This window comes from Fusarium redolens, assembly GCF_020744475.1.
Source record: "Fusarium redolens strain MPI-CAGE-AT-0023 chromosome Unknown BKA55scaffold_15, whole genome shotgun sequence".
NCBI classification, from domain to species: domain Eukaryota; kingdom Fungi; phylum Ascomycota; class Sordariomycetes; order Hypocreales; family Nectriaceae; genus Fusarium; species Fusarium redolens.
In genome coordinates this window covers 729,985-747,598 of record NW_025763678.1, presented here as the reverse complement: position 1 = coordinate 747,598, position 17,614 = coordinate 729,985, and the positions used below count along the sequence as shown (strand labels likewise).

Here is a 17,614-nt window from a genome sequence, read left to right as displayed (position 1 = left end):
GGGTACTCCAACAGCGCCATAACTGTGCAGAGTTGACATTCGAAATACGATTTCTCGAAAGACTCTAGAAGTCTTGGATAAACATGATTGGAGCGCATATTATTCTGCTGTAGGTGTAGAGAAGAAATGATCATCGCTGCGTTTGTGTGTGCCTGATTTCGAGGCCATGTTGCGGCTCCACTGTCTCACTGATCCTGGTTTCATTCTTGGGGATTGCAATGACTGATCGAATCATGTTTATGTCTCTTTTGCCTAAATTCTCTTAATGCGTTCCATCTTCCGGGGCTTTGGGCGGGAAATTGTCGTTGAAAGTGATAACTTGGAAACCGTTTGGCTATGTCATCAGCGGCGTCGTGTGGGGAAAGGGCCGAAAGTTTCTCTCCATTCCCCGAATTCTTCCCCAAATTCCCCAAATTTGTTCGGGGTAATTGATGACCAGGGGATACGATAATCATGGAGACGGTGAGTTAACGTTGCGATTTTACGGGTGCGGTTAGGAACAGTTTATTACGGAGATAAAGCTTTAATTGATCATCGAAGTCTACTTGGTGCTGATTCGTAATCTGTTCTGGTGATGGTGAGGGAAGATGGTATACCGTTGGCTCGGATATGAGAGTACCAAGACGCTTGGCTCGTTACTAAGACATGTTTTCAGCATGATCTCAATCATCAAAGACTTGTCTCGGTGAACTTTAGTTTCAGGAGTGTCGTGAGCCTTGGCTGAGACCCTCAGATCATTACCGTTTTGGTCTGCACTATCAATTTACCCGTCTTGGGTTGAACACCCGACTTGGCAAATGGGCTTGTTCAAATGCCAGTTCCATTGTCTTCGCGTAAAACCTGCTTCGGCCTAAAGGTTAGCATCGGATCATCGTTTCTTTTCTCCGATATGGACCTGGGATAAGACATCCCGTCTCGGATCGAGGCTGCTCCAACGTCCTTTAAGAAGACCATTTGAGAAGCGAACTGTTGAAAGACTAACATGTAGGAAGCCGGCAGAACGAGGTAAGTTGCAGTGGTCTTCGAACACTGTCGTGAGAATCACGTGGGATCGTGAACGTTGAATCTGCCACAATACGATGGAGACATTAGCTACTTATTCGAGCTTCAAGACATATCGACCGCAGAAGAGTCCATGTGCTTGGGAAGCACTGAACAGGTGCCACCAAAGAGTTTCTTAAGGCTCCTATGCACTCCATTGTTGCGATCAAAGTTTTGGTAGGCTGGAATTCCGAAGCCAACCGTCAATGCCATTTCGAACACGCAGGTTGTCATTCATAGGCCTGCTATCCAACATGTTCACCTAGCGTTAGCCCTGAACGTCTCAAGTACAAGGAGGCCAGCGAACGATGAACAGGATGGTCTTTGCCTGGATCTGCACTTTGCAGTTGCCAAAAGCACGCAGCCCACGTCGGTCCATCCTCTAGTCAGGGCCTGACGACACAGCTTCTTCATTACAGCCTAAAGACAATTTAGAGATACGGGACACCCATCCTCCTGTTCAATTGGTGTTCCCGCGATCGTCTTCTGTGAAACCCAGATGAAGGGTTTGGGAGAGCCGGGCCTGTCTTACTGGGAGCGACGGAAACAGTCACCTCGATGTTTCCCGGGAGTTCCAGCACGTCACGCACCATAGACAAGGAGTATTGGTATGAACTTTGGAGGGAATCCCTCCTGTCTAATATGTACTCGAAGAAGAAACTATACTCCCATCTCTCATCATCATCCAGTGACATGGCCCTTCAGTGCTCAAGTATCTCCTCGACAAGCTTCAGTGAAAGCAGCCAGCTGCCCAACATGTGCTTCCTGTAGGATACTTCAAAGCATGAACACCGTCACATACACCTGATAAACAACTCTCATCAAACCAAGACTCTAAGAGTTGCCCAATATTTCAAAACTTAGACTTGAGCAGCTTAAAAGTTAGAGCTGGCCTTGTACTGAGCCCCGGCAGTAACGCCAACGTTCTTAACAACAACACTCTTTCCAGTACTGCTAGTAACCTTGACGTCAACAGAAGTCTTTCCAAAACCAGCAGGGTTCTCAAAGAAGTTGTAGTCCTTGCGCTCAGTGCTCTTCCAGGTGTTGCCGCCGTCAGTGGAAACCTGAACACTCTTGACGGGCTCGTTGGCGTTGACGACTTGGATGGAGAACCAGTTGGCGGAAGTACCCTCCTTGTTGTGAAGCACGAGAGGAGTGGTGATGCCGCACTCGACGAATTTGTAGGACGTCTTGACGATGCCGTCTGTGCCGCCGACGGCTTTGAAGGCGTCGGGGAAGAGATCGAGATGGCCGGCGTCACATTCGGGGCACTTGTCGACGATCTAACGGAATCAGCTAAGTACTTATATTTGATTTGTGGGGGTTCTTACCATGGCCTTGATGGTGCCTGAAGGACCGGTGACTTCGATACAGGCACCGCAGTTGGCGCTGTTATCCCACTTCTGGCCAGAGAAAGCAGTTCCGAGGATACCAGAGGGGAGAGTGTAGGTTGAGAACATGCAGTTTCCACCGGCGAGGTTACCACCGTAGAAGGTGGAAGATCCAGAGACAGAGGCACCGTTTCCGAGAGGTGTGGACTTGGAGGTGGAGCCAGACTTGGGCGTAGAGGTCTTGGAAGTGCTGGGCTTGGTAGTCTTAGTCGTGGTAGACTTAGGCTTAGTAGCCTTCGGTTTAGAGGCCTTAGGCTTAGAGACCTTCTTCGGCTTGGAGGTCTTGGACTTGGTGGTCTTGGGCTTGGAAGCAGCTGTCTTGACCTCCTCGGCGGGAGAAGGCTTCTGGCCTACAAGCTGGGGGGCCTGAGAGATCACAGGCTCGGGAACAGGGTACTGAGTTTGGACGGGCTCAACCGCAGAAGAGTGTGAGTGTCGGACCTTGCAGGCACGGCCCATGACAGCGGGAGCTGCAAGGAGGATAGGGAGGAAGAACTTCATCGTGATCGACAGAAACAAGTTTCAGATGTTAAAATTGGATGACAAGTTATCGTCTTGGGACTTGCCAAGAACTTAGATTTGATACAAAAAGAGTGAATTTAGTTGAAATGAATGAATGAACTGTTCGAGATCGTCTAGATTCTCGATACGAAAATGAGTGACTAAATGAGAGAAAGTGTCAAGATAACAACTCAAATCGAAGAGGGAGAATGAGCTTATTATTTAACATCCTACGAGCAAACTAATCGGATCCCCGGCACATCATCCAATCTCATTCCTGCAGCATGAAATGAACGCCTCTGGTGACAAACTGGTCTAGAAGCCATTCGGTAGGGCTGATACATGCTTCACGATCCCTCTAATTTCGCAACTGGGGTGTCGTGCAGGGATGACCACGCCAATGACCAGGGGTGGACATGATGGAAAACGGTCGAGCCAAACTCGATTGGTACTCAAGCCCGTTTGGAATGGCCTGATCGAACCGAGAGGATCGAGTGTTGGTCAGATTGTAGTGTTGTTGTGGTGGTAGTGGTGGTGGTGATTTTGCAGGTATATCGACAGATTAGAGTTTCATGCACAGATGCGGTGGTGGGAGTCGGAGAAATTTAACGGAAGAATTGTTGGAGAGTTGGTATGAGCTGTTATTGGACGATGGTGAGATAGTTTTCGTGTTTGAGATGGGAGATGGTAGAGTTGCATCGTGATCGGGAACCGATTGATTGACGCGGGCCAATTATTCTGAAACTTATCGGCACTTGTTTCTACTTCAGTGACAAAAAAACTCAAGACTTCAATCCAAGTGATAGAAGAGATACCTACATAAGTTTGGGATATTGCAGGATAGACTTAGCAGTCTCTTTGAATGGTTTATGTTCCTGATTTAGAGATTTAAGTCGCCTGGCACTTTGAGGAGTTGTAACGCTCAGCAAATGGACAGGTGAAACGTGGTGAAACGCCAAGACTGAAACTGTTTCTGCGTGGGATACGTCAGCTTGTTGACGCATGCGCTAAGAATACGGCTGTGACGCGAGACAAATTCGCATCTTCATGTTATATCTATCACATATCCCACCAAGTTATAATGCTTTGGTTTCGTTGATATACCGCACGAGATTGACTTGCATGACAGTCACGCAGCTGGGATATTACCCTGGGGATGAAGTTACCTACCCGGGACCAGAGTACCGCTGCAATTTTGGCATATTGATTGGCATATCGAGAAGCCTTTGACCGATGTCACAAGAGAATTTGACTATCAAAATCCGCCCAATGAGTATTTAATTAATCAGGTTTTGAGAGTGGGCCAGCACGGTTCTTCGTTGAGATGCATGAAGTAAGTTCAAGTAGCTCAAGTTGGTCTGGTCTTTGCTAAAGATCAACTGATCCCACCAGATGAAATACTGTCTTCGTCGCCTGCTATATTGAATCACCACTAGGGCTGAGGGCTACTCAACAGTTGACAATGGCATTTCGGGTGATGGAGGCAAAATTCAGTCTCACTCTTGATAATTAGAGTCGTTTCACAGATGGAATAGGTGGTGACTCAAGGCCTTCAGGGAAGTGACAGATCCGGGTATCAGAATCACCTTACGGTATGACAATGATGCGCCACAGCATGACGCAGTCTATCATCTTGAAAGCTGTGGGAGTGCAAGTGAAGTGGATTTAAGAGATGAGAGTGCCCATAGAAGGCGGTAAACACTATTCGAGTATTGGAATACTTGGTCACGATTGGGGGATGAGGGTGATGTGCTCCAAAACGAAAGAAGGTGTGATCGCTCGAGGTCTCATCTTGTTCCGTACACTGCTTTGTTCGCTGAGGCATTGTTCATGCTCCAATGTCCATATTTGGAGCCCTTTCTCGACTACTCCATCGACATATGAACGCCAAGTCTAATCAACCCATTGACTCTGGTATCAAACCTTGAAATAAGCCCCGGATTGAGATTGTAGGGATGTGCAAGACACGCTGGCGGAGTAGTATCTAGCTAGCCCGCAGACGCCGGTCTCATCATGATAAACAGAACTTGTGAGTTTTTTTCATGACCGCCTCAACGCCCCGACAATGGTTACATGTCCGGTCACATTTTAGAGTTCTGCAGAGGTATTTAAAAGGTGATCGGGAGTTTGAGGGGGCAACAGTGGGCTTAAGGCGTCGGTCTCGGTTGATGAGCGGACGCAATGCAACATCAGACGCCGTGTGGCCATAAACGGCAATTAGAGCCTGAGACTTCAATGCTGAAACGGACTTTGACATTTCAAATCCGTTTCCTATGTCTACTTCAATTGCGTATGTTCAAAGGCAACGTGCAATTGCGTCAAGCCTCAGTTCTTACCATTGATCGTTGGAAGAACACATGGGGCAGTGAAAACATTTGAAGCAATACTCATGATGAACAGAATGACATCATGCATGAATGTGCGCTTCTCGCCTAATGCAGATCAGATCGGAGAATAACTTGACATTGAACTATGGCCCGAATGTTACAAGACGAAGCAAGGCCACGTCGACTCTTGAGATGATCAAGAAGGAGGAAAAGAGTGCTCACAACCACCCACCACGGACACAGTAATCGACTTGGCCATGATATTACCTGCATTATAGTTGGCTCAACAGCCGAGTCCGCCCATTGATTGGCGACAACAAACCATGTCACCTCGGCCGAGAGATCGGGCCCGGATGCGAAGCGAAGCGTTAATGTGACCGCCTCAAAGATCTTCAATCTCCATTAGAACTTCCGGTCAAACGTCCAGCGGGTCCCGAGGCTCGCGTCTTAAACAAACGTCATCTCTATATTCGAATACTAATCACATGAGGTACACGTCCAGTCTTACGAATCCTCCGGACGCAGTGTCAAATACGGCACCGACGGATACCCAGGTTTCTTTGTCTGTCCGTCGGAGAGATTACCAAGATAGATAAAAATATGAGACGGAATTCGAAAGAAACTGAAATGCCATGCACCATGGACAAAGCTGAGTCAAAATCAAGGCCCCAATTACCCCCTAAGGCGAAGCGACCGAACCTCGGCACTGCACTGCTTACGACCGGACACGTTTTCTCAGTATGGACAAATTGCTCCCAAGAGCTGAATCACCTCCCCAGCTTTTCGACCGTCGTTCCCCACCGCCGGTCGATCCCCGAAGGCGCCGGTGCCGAATACTTACGGGGATATGTCCTCATGGGAATAGCGCCCCGGGCGCGGGACACGTCCTAGCGGCTGGGTCTGACCAAACACCGGTCTAAAACTCACGGAGATAACAACCCCAGATAGACAAGACATGCCGCACTAGAAAGCATGCTAAGGTTTATTTAAAGGAACGTGAGTGATAAAAATTTGGTACTAAAGGGCGTGAGTCCCAGCTGTCTTGTTGAGATTGATTGGAATTACTAGATCTTTTATTTACATACATATTCAGAGGACGAAAGAAGTGTGATACGCTTTGTGTTTATCATCGTGAAAAAAGTACACACACGCCACTGGGTATAATACTGGAAGGATCGACTGTCTTAGAACTTACCTTAGATCGAGAGACACAAACCTGTTGCTCAACATTCCACAACACAACACCACCTTACACCAACTAAACAAAAAACAACTGTTGCACAATGGCCCGTGAGAACCTCTCCATCGTGCTCGCTGAGCGTCCTACCACCGACATCATCCCCGGCAAGACCTTTACCCAAAAGACCTCTCCAGCTCCTACACCAGCTGATCTCCAAGATGGTCAAATCCTCGTCGAGACCCTCTACCTATCCCTCGACCCCGCCATGCGAGGCTGGCTCCGAGGTACGTCCCCCCTTCCTTCGTATCACATATTTACTAAAACCATCAGACATGAGATCTTATCTCCCTCCCGTTCAAATCGGCCAAACCATGCGTGGATCATGCGCATGCCGCGTCCTCGCCTCAAAGAGCAAGCAAGCTAAAGAAGGCGACATTGTCTCCGCCCTAACAGGCTGGACTGAATTCGCCATCCTTCCCGAAGGTCGTTTCGAGCCTGCGTCTTTGTACCCCGGTCTCAAAGACCCCAAGGACATGCTCTCTGCTCTTGGAATGACCAGCTTGACTGCTTGGGTCGGTATGTCCAAGATTGCTGACCCTAAGCCTGGTGAGCTTGTCGTTGTGTCGGGCGCTGCTGGTGCTACGGGAAGTGTCGCGGGCCAGATCGCTAAGCTTAAGGGTGCGAGGGTCGTGGGTATTGCGGGTGGTGAGGATAAGTGCAAGTGGCTTACTGAGGAGTTGGGTTTCGACGTTGCATTGAACTACAAGGCGGACGACTTTAAAGAAAAGTTCGCCGAGGCGACAAAGGACTTTATCGATGTCTACTACGACAATGGTAAGCCACTTACAACCCCCCTGCTACGTCATCACTAACATATCCAGTCGGTGGCGATATCCTCGACATGTGTCTCATGCGAGCAAAGGAACACGCCCGCTTCATCGAATGCGGTCTCGTCAGCCAATACAACGCCGCCAAGCCCCAAGGACCCCGTGCATTCTCCCAGATCGTCACCATGCGTATCAAGATGCAGGGTTTCATCGTCCTCGACCACGTCAAGGACTTCCCCGCTGCTCGCGCTGAGCTGGCTCAGTGGATTGCGGAGGGTAAGCTCAAGAAGACGGAGACTGTTGTTCGTGGTGGCCTCAAGGTTGCTGAGCAGGCTCTTGTGGATCTGTACAAGGGTATCAACACTGGAAAGTTGATCGTTGAGATCAAGAACCACAATGAGACCCCCTCGAAGCTGTAGGGGAGGGATATGAGATTGCTTATGAGATACCTTGTCGATAGTTAATGACATACCATGATTTATGGACACACTGTTCACTGCTGCATGTTGTTGGTGGGGTTCTCTTGTTCTGAATTGCCTGTGTGACCAACTTCTATCGTGTATTGTGATCCGTCTGAGTCCCCTGCAACTTTTCTCTATCCGCGTCTATCAATGCCATAGCTACTCAGTAAACATATCGAAAGTAAGGGTTCTCCATATCTGTCAAGTCCTGGAACGCCAACTTGGCCCTCTCGCTCTCATCTCCCAGCCCAAGAGCATCTCTCCTCTTGTTCTCATTCCTCAGAACAAAGTACAACGCAGTCGACGCACAAATACAAATGATGTAACTAAAAAGTCAGTCACTATTCATGAACAACGCATGCAAGACTTACCAGATAATCAGGCCCAGCCAAAGAGCCGGATAATGATCCTTCTTCGTCTGACTCCAAACAAGCTGCGGTCCAACAATATTACCCACACAATACGCCACAAATATCGTAGCAGCCATAAAACTCTTCTTCGTATGGCCAGCAACATTCGACATTCCAATAGTGATTATCAAACTCACTGTCCCCCCAAAGAATCCTGTAATCGAATACCCCACCACCGGTGCAGCAGCGCGGTAACTCCACTCGCTCTTCCAGATGATGGCACAGCCTGCTATGACGGGGAGGCATGTGAAGATGAGCATGAAGATACGGATGTTGGTGAATTTGGATCCTAGCCAGCCTGTGAGGAGGATCACGATGAAGCACAGTCCGCCGAGGGGGAATTGGAAGAGGATTGAGTGGAGGGTGCTCCAGCCGAATGTTGAGACGATGAGGGGTCCGAAACCGCTTACGGCGCCGTTGACGGTGTATGCTGATGCCATCATAAGTGCAACGAGCCAGATCTTGACGTCGAGGATAGCTTCTTTCAGTTGGGAGCTTTTGAACTTGGTGCAGCGAACACCAGTTTGTCCGTGTCTCAAACGCTCAACTGCAGCGAATCGTTCTTCAGAGGTGAGGAACCAAGCTGATACAGGCGAGTTCGGCATGACGAAGCAGAACAATCCAAACAAAAAGGTCAGTGATCCTGCGAGGAGGTAGATATACTGCCACCTCTTCAAACCACCACCCGTGATCTGTGCAAAACCATAGTTCATCGCTCCACCGATAATGGTGAAAAGTCCAGTCGATGAGAACCACCAACTCTGTCGCAGCGACTGTTCAGCTTGTGTATAGTATCCCGAGACAATACACATGAACCCAGTGGGGATTATGCTCTCAACGAAACCAAGGAAGAAGCGCTGTACGTATAAACCCTGGTAGGACGTCACTGCAGCAGTGAGCATACAGATAGCAGCCCACACAACAACCACACCACCGAGAACACGACCGATGTTGAATCTCTGAAGAGCGAATGTCATGGGATATAAACCCGCCAACATTCCAAAGTAGAACAGTGAAGTCGCCCAACTTAAACGACGGGTATCAACAGTTGGTGGAGTTGTCGAGGGATCAACAATGGTAAGGTGTAAATCAGTCGTCATGCCGAAAAGAACAGCCGAACCAAGAATAGCTTTATCGTAGTATACAAGTCCATCTATACATGTTAGAGAGCTTGAGCGAGGAGGTGGTGAAACGTACAGCCTATGATCATAGCGGGAATGAGAAACAAGTCAATCTTTCGAACTGCGCGCGCTGCGACGATGGGATCAATTGAGTGCTGCTCCTCGCCTACGATGGCGATGGCTTCATCTCTTGTTCCTATCGGCGCCTGCGCGGCATTTATTTGACTTTCTGCTCCCATTGTGATTCAATAATACTTCAAACAAACAATGTGGCGAGTATATCATGAGGTTGCAACGAGCAGTTCTAAAAAAAATAAATAAAAAGAATAGCTGAGAGCTCAAAAATTGGCACCTCTGTGTCTTTTAGCCGCAGCCAAGCAAATCAATGTCATATGATAGCATCATTTCAATGAGGCAATTTTTCATCACCATTGATAGCCGTTTTAAGCCTCAGCTGCATTCGAGCACCCTTGTAACTTCTTGAGCTAAAGTGAACTACAGAGTTTTTTTAGTTGGTGTTCTGGACCTTTCTCGCTACGGATGTGAGCCGGGATTAAATTAATTAATAGTTCGTGGGGGTTTGTCGATCGATGAATGGTGAGATTTCACTCTACGGCCCGTTTAATGATGCTTCGCTCGGAGATGCTGTATTCATGATATGATGACAAGTATACCTAGCAAAGAGTCTCGCTTAGAAGATACCATCGCTAAGCTAGGAATGCATAATCTATAACCTGCAATGCCTTTACCCCCCCAACGCCTGGCTAACAGTATATTCAACGATCCTGGTATCAAATCAGAAGATTCTCTTAGTACTGGGTCCAACCCATTGCACTTCTGAACAATTCCTGTTCGACCTCCACTGCTCAATTCTCTCAGTCAGCCATCCTGACTTGAAATCCACCCATCGATCTTGGCGATCTGGTGGTGGTGGTATAACATTGCCCTTGTCGTCTTTGACTTCAGGCTCGATGATCTTTTCGGGTTGTCGTGGCTCGCCGACGCGGAAAGACTTGGAGAGAACACACTTTTTCTCGTCGCGGCCTCGCCAATTGTACTGTAGACAATCGCTGCTGTCCTTGCAGTACTTGCCGCATTCTTCAAATGAGTCGATTTTCGCTTCGGGTGGTGCAACTGTAAAATCCCATTTGCCATTATCCCAGTTCTCTGCAACTTCATGATCGCCGGGATGGTGAAACTTCCATACGTCAGAGTAAAGTAACGGGCGCTATGACAGTTAGAAGATGAAACAAAGTTTACCGGTATTCAACTTACCCCGAGCTGTCGTTGTGCAAACTCCCATCGCCAAACGTCAACCATGTCTTTTGGCGACGACTTGTGTAGCGTCATAACAGGCTGACACCAATACCTATCGCTGAACGGAATACTGTGCAAAGGATGTGGGTTGAACAGCGGCCAGTATCCCCTCAGCGGAACACTAACGTTCCACAACGCCCATCCCGTAACGCTATCACCGCAGCAATCGTCCCGAAGCATGGGAAGCCACTTTTCCGTAGCTGGCGGTTCGACGTACTGGCCGTAGGGCGTTGTCTTGCGGACGAGGAGTGCCTTGATCGCACCACGGCTGAGAACAAAGCCTGGTCCGCCGTTTGCGAACCATGTCTTTATGTCTTGTTTAACGTCGTGCGTACCCGGCGAGGGAGAACCCATGTATAACGGCGCATCGGGATCGAAGGTTTGGAGGAAGCGGAAAGCGTTGTCCCAGAAGACATAACTGTAACCGTTAGTGGCGTGGTAAAGTGTACGGGATCGGAAACTTACGTATCTGTCTCGAAGAAGAAGTAAAAGTCTTTGCTTGGCTTCATTTTCCATGCGCGCTCGATCATTGGGAGGAATTTGAACTTGTCCATCCTCCAACCTTGGATGCGCGCTGTCGCTTCCATGTCCACATCGAGGGTGCCATTCGCCCGCATTTCCTTCTGCCAAAGGTAGTTCACGAAATCGGGATTGTCGTGATAGTAAATGGCCGGTAGGTCGGCGAGGACATCGATCGCTTGATGACCGTGTACCGGCTCGTCGAGATCCGAGAAGACCAGCAGCTCATCCTTTCCAAAGCATGCGCTCACACTGTCGAATTGAGCGTCGAGTCTTTCCTTTGTATCGGCATGGCCCATCTTCAGAACAGGCTGTATCGTCTGTAGCAAATGCTTTGGGAACGTCGCGCATAGGTCTTGTGTCGTCTTGCCCTCGGGATCGACGGATACGGGGCGAAAAGAGCTCGTCGTGGAAAAAGAATAGTATTGAGATACGCCATAGCTACCATGGATAGCACCCCAGAAAACGAGGATGAGAAAGACGATGGTACAAAGGCCAGCAATGGCCATGCGACTGAAGCGTTTGTTCAGCATCAGTCGCCGGCTGGAGGAAGACCAGCTTGAAGGCATTGCAGCTGGAGCTCGAACATGGCACTAGGGCCTTGTGTTGCTAAGAAATGACGATGTAAAGATTGTTTTGGGTTGTCGCGGGAAGAGACATGATGGAATGGATGGAAGTGGAAAGCCGGGATAGTCTTAGGGTGACGTTTTCAAGGGGCTAGATCCACTAAAAAGCAAGCCCCTGTCGCGGGAGCAAGACGCTCTAGAATGAGTCTGGAATCGAGTCTTGGGAACACCAGTCCATTGAGTTGATAGTGAGAAATACGAGAGACAATTCAATGGTTGTAAGCTTATGGTTAAGGTTGTAATAGCTTGATGATAGGCGCAAGACATTCAACTTTGATCAACACTAGCCAGCCTAACACAGGGCGCTAGACATCTCTTTGTCTTATGACGAGTTTATGCAATTCGATCCACTTGATGATGATAGTCTTGATATTTGTTCTCATATTCTATTTAGATACTCGAGATCTCCTTATCTGTGGGCAGATTGATGGTTGGGGGACATTGCATCGTCTTCTCGCATCATGCTCACTCAACATCTTCAGATCCACGATGCGCATTCCTCGCCCTCATGCCCTCTTCATTCCCACTCACCGTCCTAAAAACCGAGCTCGAAGACACATTCTCATTCATCGTTACCCCATCACCTGCGCTCTCTTCACCTTCAGCCCTCTTACTCTCCTTCCCAAGCCTCTTCCTGACCCAAGGCAAAAGGTTGTAATACCCACCACAAGCAAACACACCACACCACAGAACAAACTCTGTCGCGTAGATGACAATTCCAAGAACGTCAAGCTCAGGTTGGAAGAACACGGACACAAGTGAGAACACATCACCTGCTGCGTCAATGGCGACGAAGAGAAATGATATGCCACGGACGGTCCGATGCGTCCAAATGTCCCAGTAGTGAGTGAGTACGCCCGCTGCGAGCAAAGCCGCGGACAAAGATGCCATGAGGATGAGAGGCCATTCTAAGGAGTGTGATTTGGCGATGCGGAGGGCGATGATGAGACTGGCTTGGATACCGCCCATGACGGCTGCGATGGGAGCGACAACGAGTAGAGAGCGGTATACACTCCATTTCTGACTTTCATTAGCTTCATTACGTGTGAATAGCATTGGATTCATACTCGTTCGTAATAATAACATTGAATCCATGTTACGAGACTCAAAAGCGTCAAGATCTGAGGCTGTATCCGTAAGGCGATGTTGAACTCTTTGACGATGTTGTACACGCCTAGCGGAACACCTGCCCATGCCCAGAGCATCATCATTGATGGCTGGAGACCTGTCGCATTATGGCGACGATAATTGACGATGATTTGAGGTATCAGCTACAGAGTATTAGTGATGGCCTTGGATGTGGATGAGAGAGAACGAACCTGAATTGACCAACAGACCTAGCAAACATCAGCACTCAAATTCAGCTGGGTAGTGAAGAGACTTACAGCTCCGAGTGTGCCTAGAATATTGGCAGCGACAGGGGCGTCCATTTTTGTATCGAATGGAACCCAGTGGTTGTGTCGAGAAGATGAGTGAGGATGGTCGCATTGGATGAGCACGTCGAAATTGACGCGGCAAGAATGTTAGTGTATGCTACCGAATTTGGTGGAGATGCTTAACAGCTACCACCAACACAACCGGCAAAGCCATCATTGCGGGATTGAAGCCCAAACCTTGCAATAATAATAAAAATAAGCTGAGGTAAGTTGCATGCCCTGTAGCTCTCCCAAGCACGTCAAAATACAAGATCTCTCCCATTACGCAGCTAAGTCACTAAAAACCTCTTGCTCATCAACTACCTCCTATATGCATTATACAACCCAAGAAAACTTCTGACCCAGAGGCAAGATGCTAAAAATAACTAGTCTAAGGTCCACTAAAACTACACTAAACTTACCTAAATCGTTTTGTCACTTAGGATAGACATCTTAAGTTTTCTTGCCTCCACTAGCCTTTTTACCTTGCCAACATTGGATGTGAGAGCATTCAAAAGGCAGACGATACGAGAAAGTGGCTGAAGGAACTGACATATCTCGGTGAACGTCTCTATCACGACTATCCGTTTTGGCAAATTGCGATGTATTAGACACTAACTGAGTTGTACATGGTACAGTAGCGAGATGTCAGGACCTCAGCGTAAGAGTGAGCACTCTGTCGAACGAGTCGACTGTCTGACATAAGTTTGACAGCCTTTACAATTTTTTTGTAGGTAGACACGCCAAATTAGTCTTCGGAGTATCAGATACTGGCTTTACAGCCATAGCAGCAACCAATACTTCTGATCTTTCTACCATCGTTCACAAGGAATAAGCTCGACCAATGTGCTGGCGGACGCGTCGAAGAGGGTCTTTGATCTGAGGCCATTCTAGAAGGCTGGTGATACTGGGAGGAGGTGTAATGTTTTCGAGGGCGTCCTGAGCTACATGAGCTCTGAATGTCTCCTTAATAGACCTTTAGATTAATTATTTTTGGCACTTCAGCTTAAGGTTAGAACTTTTCTTGCTCTCTGGCGCAAGGTAAAAAGAATTGAGAATAAAAGTGAATTAAGTTTATATCAATGGCTTCTAATTCACGAGCGAGTTGCCGTTGCAGTGGGCGTAGTCATGACGTTTAGACCTCTCGTATTCCAGAAGCGCCAACATGTGATAGCAATCTGTATACACATATAAACAAACAACCCCAAGAGACCAAGTAACCACTATTTATATCTATTAAATGGTCAGTTAACAAGGCAAAATGCATTCCAGCCCAGACTCGGACTCAGAGCTCCCCTACATCGAGCCCCCTTCCAGCGAAGCTCTCAAACCCATCCGCAAACCCCCTCCCTACACTGGAACTCCCCTCGTTCTCTTCCTCTCCGACATAAAGCTCTTCTTCCAAAACTTCTTCTATCTTCCCTATCTCTTTATCCCTCTGTATCCCTGGAAATCCGGTCCGTTCTGTGAGCTTTATCCATCTCGGGAGAACCTTATCGACATTGCGTTCCACTGTGTTCTTTCCGTGACGCAGCTAGCTTTTCTGGTTTCGTTGTTTACACTTGCATTTCTACCGACTTTTGTGTATATTGGTTATGTTGTCGTATTCTTTGCGGTTAATGAACTTGTTTGTTGGCATTTTAATAGGGGGATTCCCGGCGGTGGGCTGAAGTCGACGGAAGATGGGTTTACGAGGAGTTGGCCTCGTCATGACGATGAGGCTTGGATATTTCTCAACGGTATTTGCGTTGGGTGGGTTCTGCTCCCTTGTTCTGTCAACATTACTGACTGTGGTCTTAGCAAGAATTGGTTCCAGAAGAACATCGACCGCATCTCACGAACATTCCATCGGCCAGTCGTCGGTATTCACAATAGAACGTAAGTCCCATTTCAGTACATTGAACATCATTGACACTTACAATTTCAGTGCCGGCGTCATCTTTGACCTCATCCAATGTCTTATCCAACGCGCCCTCCTCTACGCAACCCAGGACGTACGAGAATGCTACATCCTCGTCAAAAACGCCCTTCTCGACGACCACAAGAAGAAAGTAATCTTCATCCTCCACTCTCAAGGTGGAATAGAAGGCGGTATGATAATCGACTGGCTCCTCGACGAAATGCCCCTCGACAAGCTTCAAAAACTTGAAGTCTACACTTTCGGCAACCTCGCCAATCACTTTAGCAACCCTTATCGCGGCAACGATACAAGATCCCCTGTTATTCCTCACATCGAGCACTATGTTAATGAGAAAGATTTTGCGTGTCGTTTTGGTGTTCTTAATTTTACGAGACATTATACGCAGAATGAAAATCGGTTTGCGGGGAAAGTGTTTATTAATAGAGGGGGAGGACATCAGCTGAATCAACATTATCTTGATGATATGTTTCCGTTAGATAAGACGCTTCAGAGGGCTAGAGACGGGAGGGAGGGGGACTTTATGCATCGAAAAGTTCGTGTTAGAAAGGATGGTACCATCAAAGTGACCACGAAGGCGGAACTTCCCCCGGGGTTTATTGTGACGGGTGATGAGGGGTCGAAAAATGGGAACATGAAGCCGGATGAAGTTCCTAGAATGGGAGACTTGAGTAGATTGTGGAAGTATCGGAATGGACAGTTGCCAGACTCGTTCAAGAGTGTCTTGACTGACGGTTTGTAAAGGGTACGACGGGTGGGTGTCCTAGGCTGAGAAGAGATTGACAGGATGGATACTTAGCTTAGATATATTCTTTTGTCTTGTTTCAGTCTCGACAGTGGGAAAAGATCGTCTCATGTGAATAACATCGCTACGCAATGGTGTCTTTCAGGGCCTCCACATCCTAAGTCTATTCTCAATTGCTATAAATATGAGGAGAAGTTGGTCTCAGCTCTGTCCCAAGACTACCACCAAGTTATGATCTCTGTCCCTAAACTTGAAGACCGGGTTTCTTTGGACTCTCTTTTGTGTGTCTGATGTTGATGGCCATCCGTTGCCCACGCCAGCATAGCATCCTGCCCGCACCGAATCTCAGCACAAATATATGACGCAGTAGTATCACAAAGATCTTAATCTTGGTCATTGTAATAGCCTTTAATAATTCATCTCTTCATAGATGGGCACAGTTCACGCCACCCTTTTCCGATGTACATGGCCATACCCATGTTCCCATTCCTCAGCCCCAGCCTTCCTCCATCAGAAGGTTGTCTGCATCTTCGGATAATCCTTAGCCTGCACATGCAAGTCCGCATAGATAGCTGCAGACTGATCATCAGCAAGATGCTTCATGCGCTTCACATCATCATCCTCGAGATTCTCAAGCACCGTCTCGGGCTCCTCCTTTCCGTCCTTCTGATCCTTCTTCTGAAGCTCAACAGCCTTCTCAATACCAGATGATTCACCAATGAGAAGGATCTGGGCGTTAGGGTAGTCAAAGTGAGATGGCTTGGAGGGAAGCCAGCGAAGAGAGCGGAACTCATCGATGATTCTATTCATGTTAGCAATTGATTCGCAGAAAAAGATGAGATGACATACTCCTTGGGGAAGTCAGGTCCCTTAGGCAACTGAGCATTCTGAGGTCCAGGATACTGCGGGTTCTTGGTGCTGATGATGAAGCTTCCCTTCTCCTTCAATCCCAATTCCTTCTGAACCTCCTCAAGCTTCTCAGGCAGCGTCGTCAAATAAGCCAAATGACTCTCGCGGCCAGTCGATGTGATAGCATACACGCCCTCGCCAACAGGCTTGGCCGGGGGTGTACGCCGTGTACCAGCTGTCTTGGTTTCGTACTCGTCTGCAGACAAGAACTCCTTCTTGATCTCATCATATGAAGCGCCAGACTTTTCTACGAACACCATGTAGCGCTCTTTGCCACTCTCAGGAAGAGTCTTCTTGGGAAGGGCGAGGATGCGGGTGTTTCCAGAGTCAGCGATGGGACCGTCACCGAGACGGGCGTCTTTTGCGATGGGACGGAGCATGATGAAGGAACGGGCTATGTCATCAACGCTCTTGGGGTCTTCGAGATTGACACGACCGCGGATGAAGAAGTAGATGATGCCCTTTTCGAGGATGCTTGAAGGGACATCAAGTTCTTCAGAAGGCTGAACGGCGTCTTTGCCATGAGTCTCCTGCTTGTCCTCAGACTTGGAGCCTTTGCCATTGGTTTCCTGCTTCTCATCGGACTTGGACTCGTCCTCTTCCTTTTCCGCAGCGCCGTCATTGTCCTTTGAATCATCCGATATGACCACCACATCATCAAGAGTCGTCTGGCCATCCTCTTTCTTAGTGCGCTTCGCATCAGGAGAGTCATGCTGAATCTGGTGCTTCTCACCAGTTGAAGCTTGTTCCTCCCCATTACTGGTCTTCTCGACGTCGTCGTGCTTTAAATCAGACATTTTCGGTAGTCAATGTTGTTTTAGACGACACAATTGACGAATTGAGATATTGCTGATGTCGGGGATAAAGACGTTGAGAAATGGAAAGGTTGACGGAAAGTGGTGGACG

At 48.1% G+C, this 17,614-nt stretch overlaps 7 protein-coding genes across 7 annotated transcripts; 2 read left to right on the top strand and 5 right to left on the bottom strand.

The window, feature by feature from the left end:
• Nucleotides 1–1,916: 1,916 nt before the first annotated feature.
• On the bottom strand, nucleotides 1,917–2,933 carry BKA55DRAFT_694149 (RlpA-like double-psi beta-barrel-protein domain-containing protein-containing protein; the record flags this gene model as incomplete). Its single annotated transcript, XM_046200005.1, has 2 exons — nucleotides 1,917–2,324; nucleotides 2,373–2,933. The coding sequence occupies 2 exons, from the start codon at nucleotides 2,931–2,933 to the stop codon at nucleotides 1,917–1,919; spliced, it is 969 nt and encodes a 322-aa protein (XP_046045521.1).
• Nucleotides 2,934–6,289: 3,356 nt separating this feature from the next.
• BKA55DRAFT_578054 (uncharacterized protein) lies at nucleotides 6,290–7,754 on the top strand. The gene is made up of 3 exons (XM_046193661.1): nucleotides 6,290–6,724; nucleotides 6,771–7,274; nucleotides 7,322–7,754. Exons 1-3 carry the CDS (start codon nucleotides 6,544–6,546, stop codon nucleotides 7,684–7,686), a joined length of 1,050 nt encoding a protein of 349 aa, XP_046045520.1. The 5' UTR covers nucleotides 6,290–6,543; the 3' UTR covers nucleotides 7,687–7,754.
• Nucleotides 7,755–7,778: 24 nt separating this feature from the next.
• Nucleotides 7,779–9,724, bottom strand: BKA55DRAFT_741588 (major facilitator superfamily domain-containing protein). Its single transcript, XM_046201476.1, has 3 exons — nucleotides 9,336–9,724; nucleotides 8,100–9,291; nucleotides 7,779–8,054 (listed from the first exon to the last, which is right to left on the bottom strand). Exons 1-3 carry the CDS (start codon nucleotides 9,496–9,498, stop codon nucleotides 7,892–7,894), a joined length of 1,518 nt encoding a protein of 505 aa, XP_046045519.1. The 5' UTR covers nucleotides 9,499–9,724; the 3' UTR covers nucleotides 7,779–7,891.
• A 55-nt stretch (nucleotides 9,725–9,779) lies between these two features.
• Nucleotides 9,780–12,026, bottom strand: BKA55DRAFT_578052 (uncharacterized protein). Its single transcript, XM_046193660.1, has 3 exons — nucleotides 11,042–12,026; nucleotides 10,535–10,994; nucleotides 9,780–10,487 (listed from the first exon to the last, which is right to left on the bottom strand). The coding sequence occupies exons 1-3, from the start codon at nucleotides 11,662–11,664 to the stop codon at nucleotides 10,056–10,058; spliced, it is 1,515 nt and encodes a 504-aa protein (XP_046045518.1). The 5' UTR covers nucleotides 11,665–12,026; the 3' UTR covers nucleotides 9,780–10,055.
• Nucleotides 12,027–12,057: 31 nt separating this feature from the next.
• Nucleotides 12,058–13,281, bottom strand: BKA55DRAFT_578050 (PQ loop repeat-domain-containing protein). Its single transcript, XM_046193659.1, has 4 exons — nucleotides 13,107–13,281; nucleotides 13,041–13,058; nucleotides 12,789–12,992; nucleotides 12,058–12,741 (listed from the first exon to the last, which is right to left on the bottom strand). Exons 1-4 carry the CDS (start codon nucleotides 13,149–13,151, stop codon nucleotides 12,187–12,189), a joined length of 822 nt encoding a protein of 273 aa, XP_046045517.1. The 5' UTR covers nucleotides 13,152–13,281; the 3' UTR covers nucleotides 12,058–12,186.
• A 1,019-nt stretch (nucleotides 13,282–14,300) lies between these two features.
• BKA55DRAFT_127402 (uncharacterized protein) lies at nucleotides 14,301–16,027 on the top strand. The gene is made up of 3 exons (XM_046184812.1): nucleotides 14,301–14,888; nucleotides 14,937–15,014; nucleotides 15,064–16,027. The coding sequence occupies exons 1-3, from the start codon at nucleotides 14,398–14,400 to the stop codon at nucleotides 15,794–15,796; spliced, it is 1,302 nt and encodes a 433-aa protein (XP_046045516.1). The 5' UTR covers nucleotides 14,301–14,397; the 3' UTR covers nucleotides 15,797–16,027.
• Nucleotides 16,028–16,309: 282 nt separating this feature from the next.
• BKA55DRAFT_597114 (uncharacterized protein) lies at nucleotides 16,310–17,505 on the bottom strand (the record flags this gene model as incomplete). Its single annotated transcript, XM_046196035.1, has 2 exons — nucleotides 16,310–16,601; nucleotides 16,649–17,505. The coding sequence occupies 2 exons, from the start codon at nucleotides 17,503–17,505 to the stop codon at nucleotides 16,310–16,312; spliced, it is 1,149 nt and encodes a 382-aa protein (XP_046045515.1).
• Between the last annotated feature and the right edge of the window lie 109 nt (nucleotides 17,506–17,614).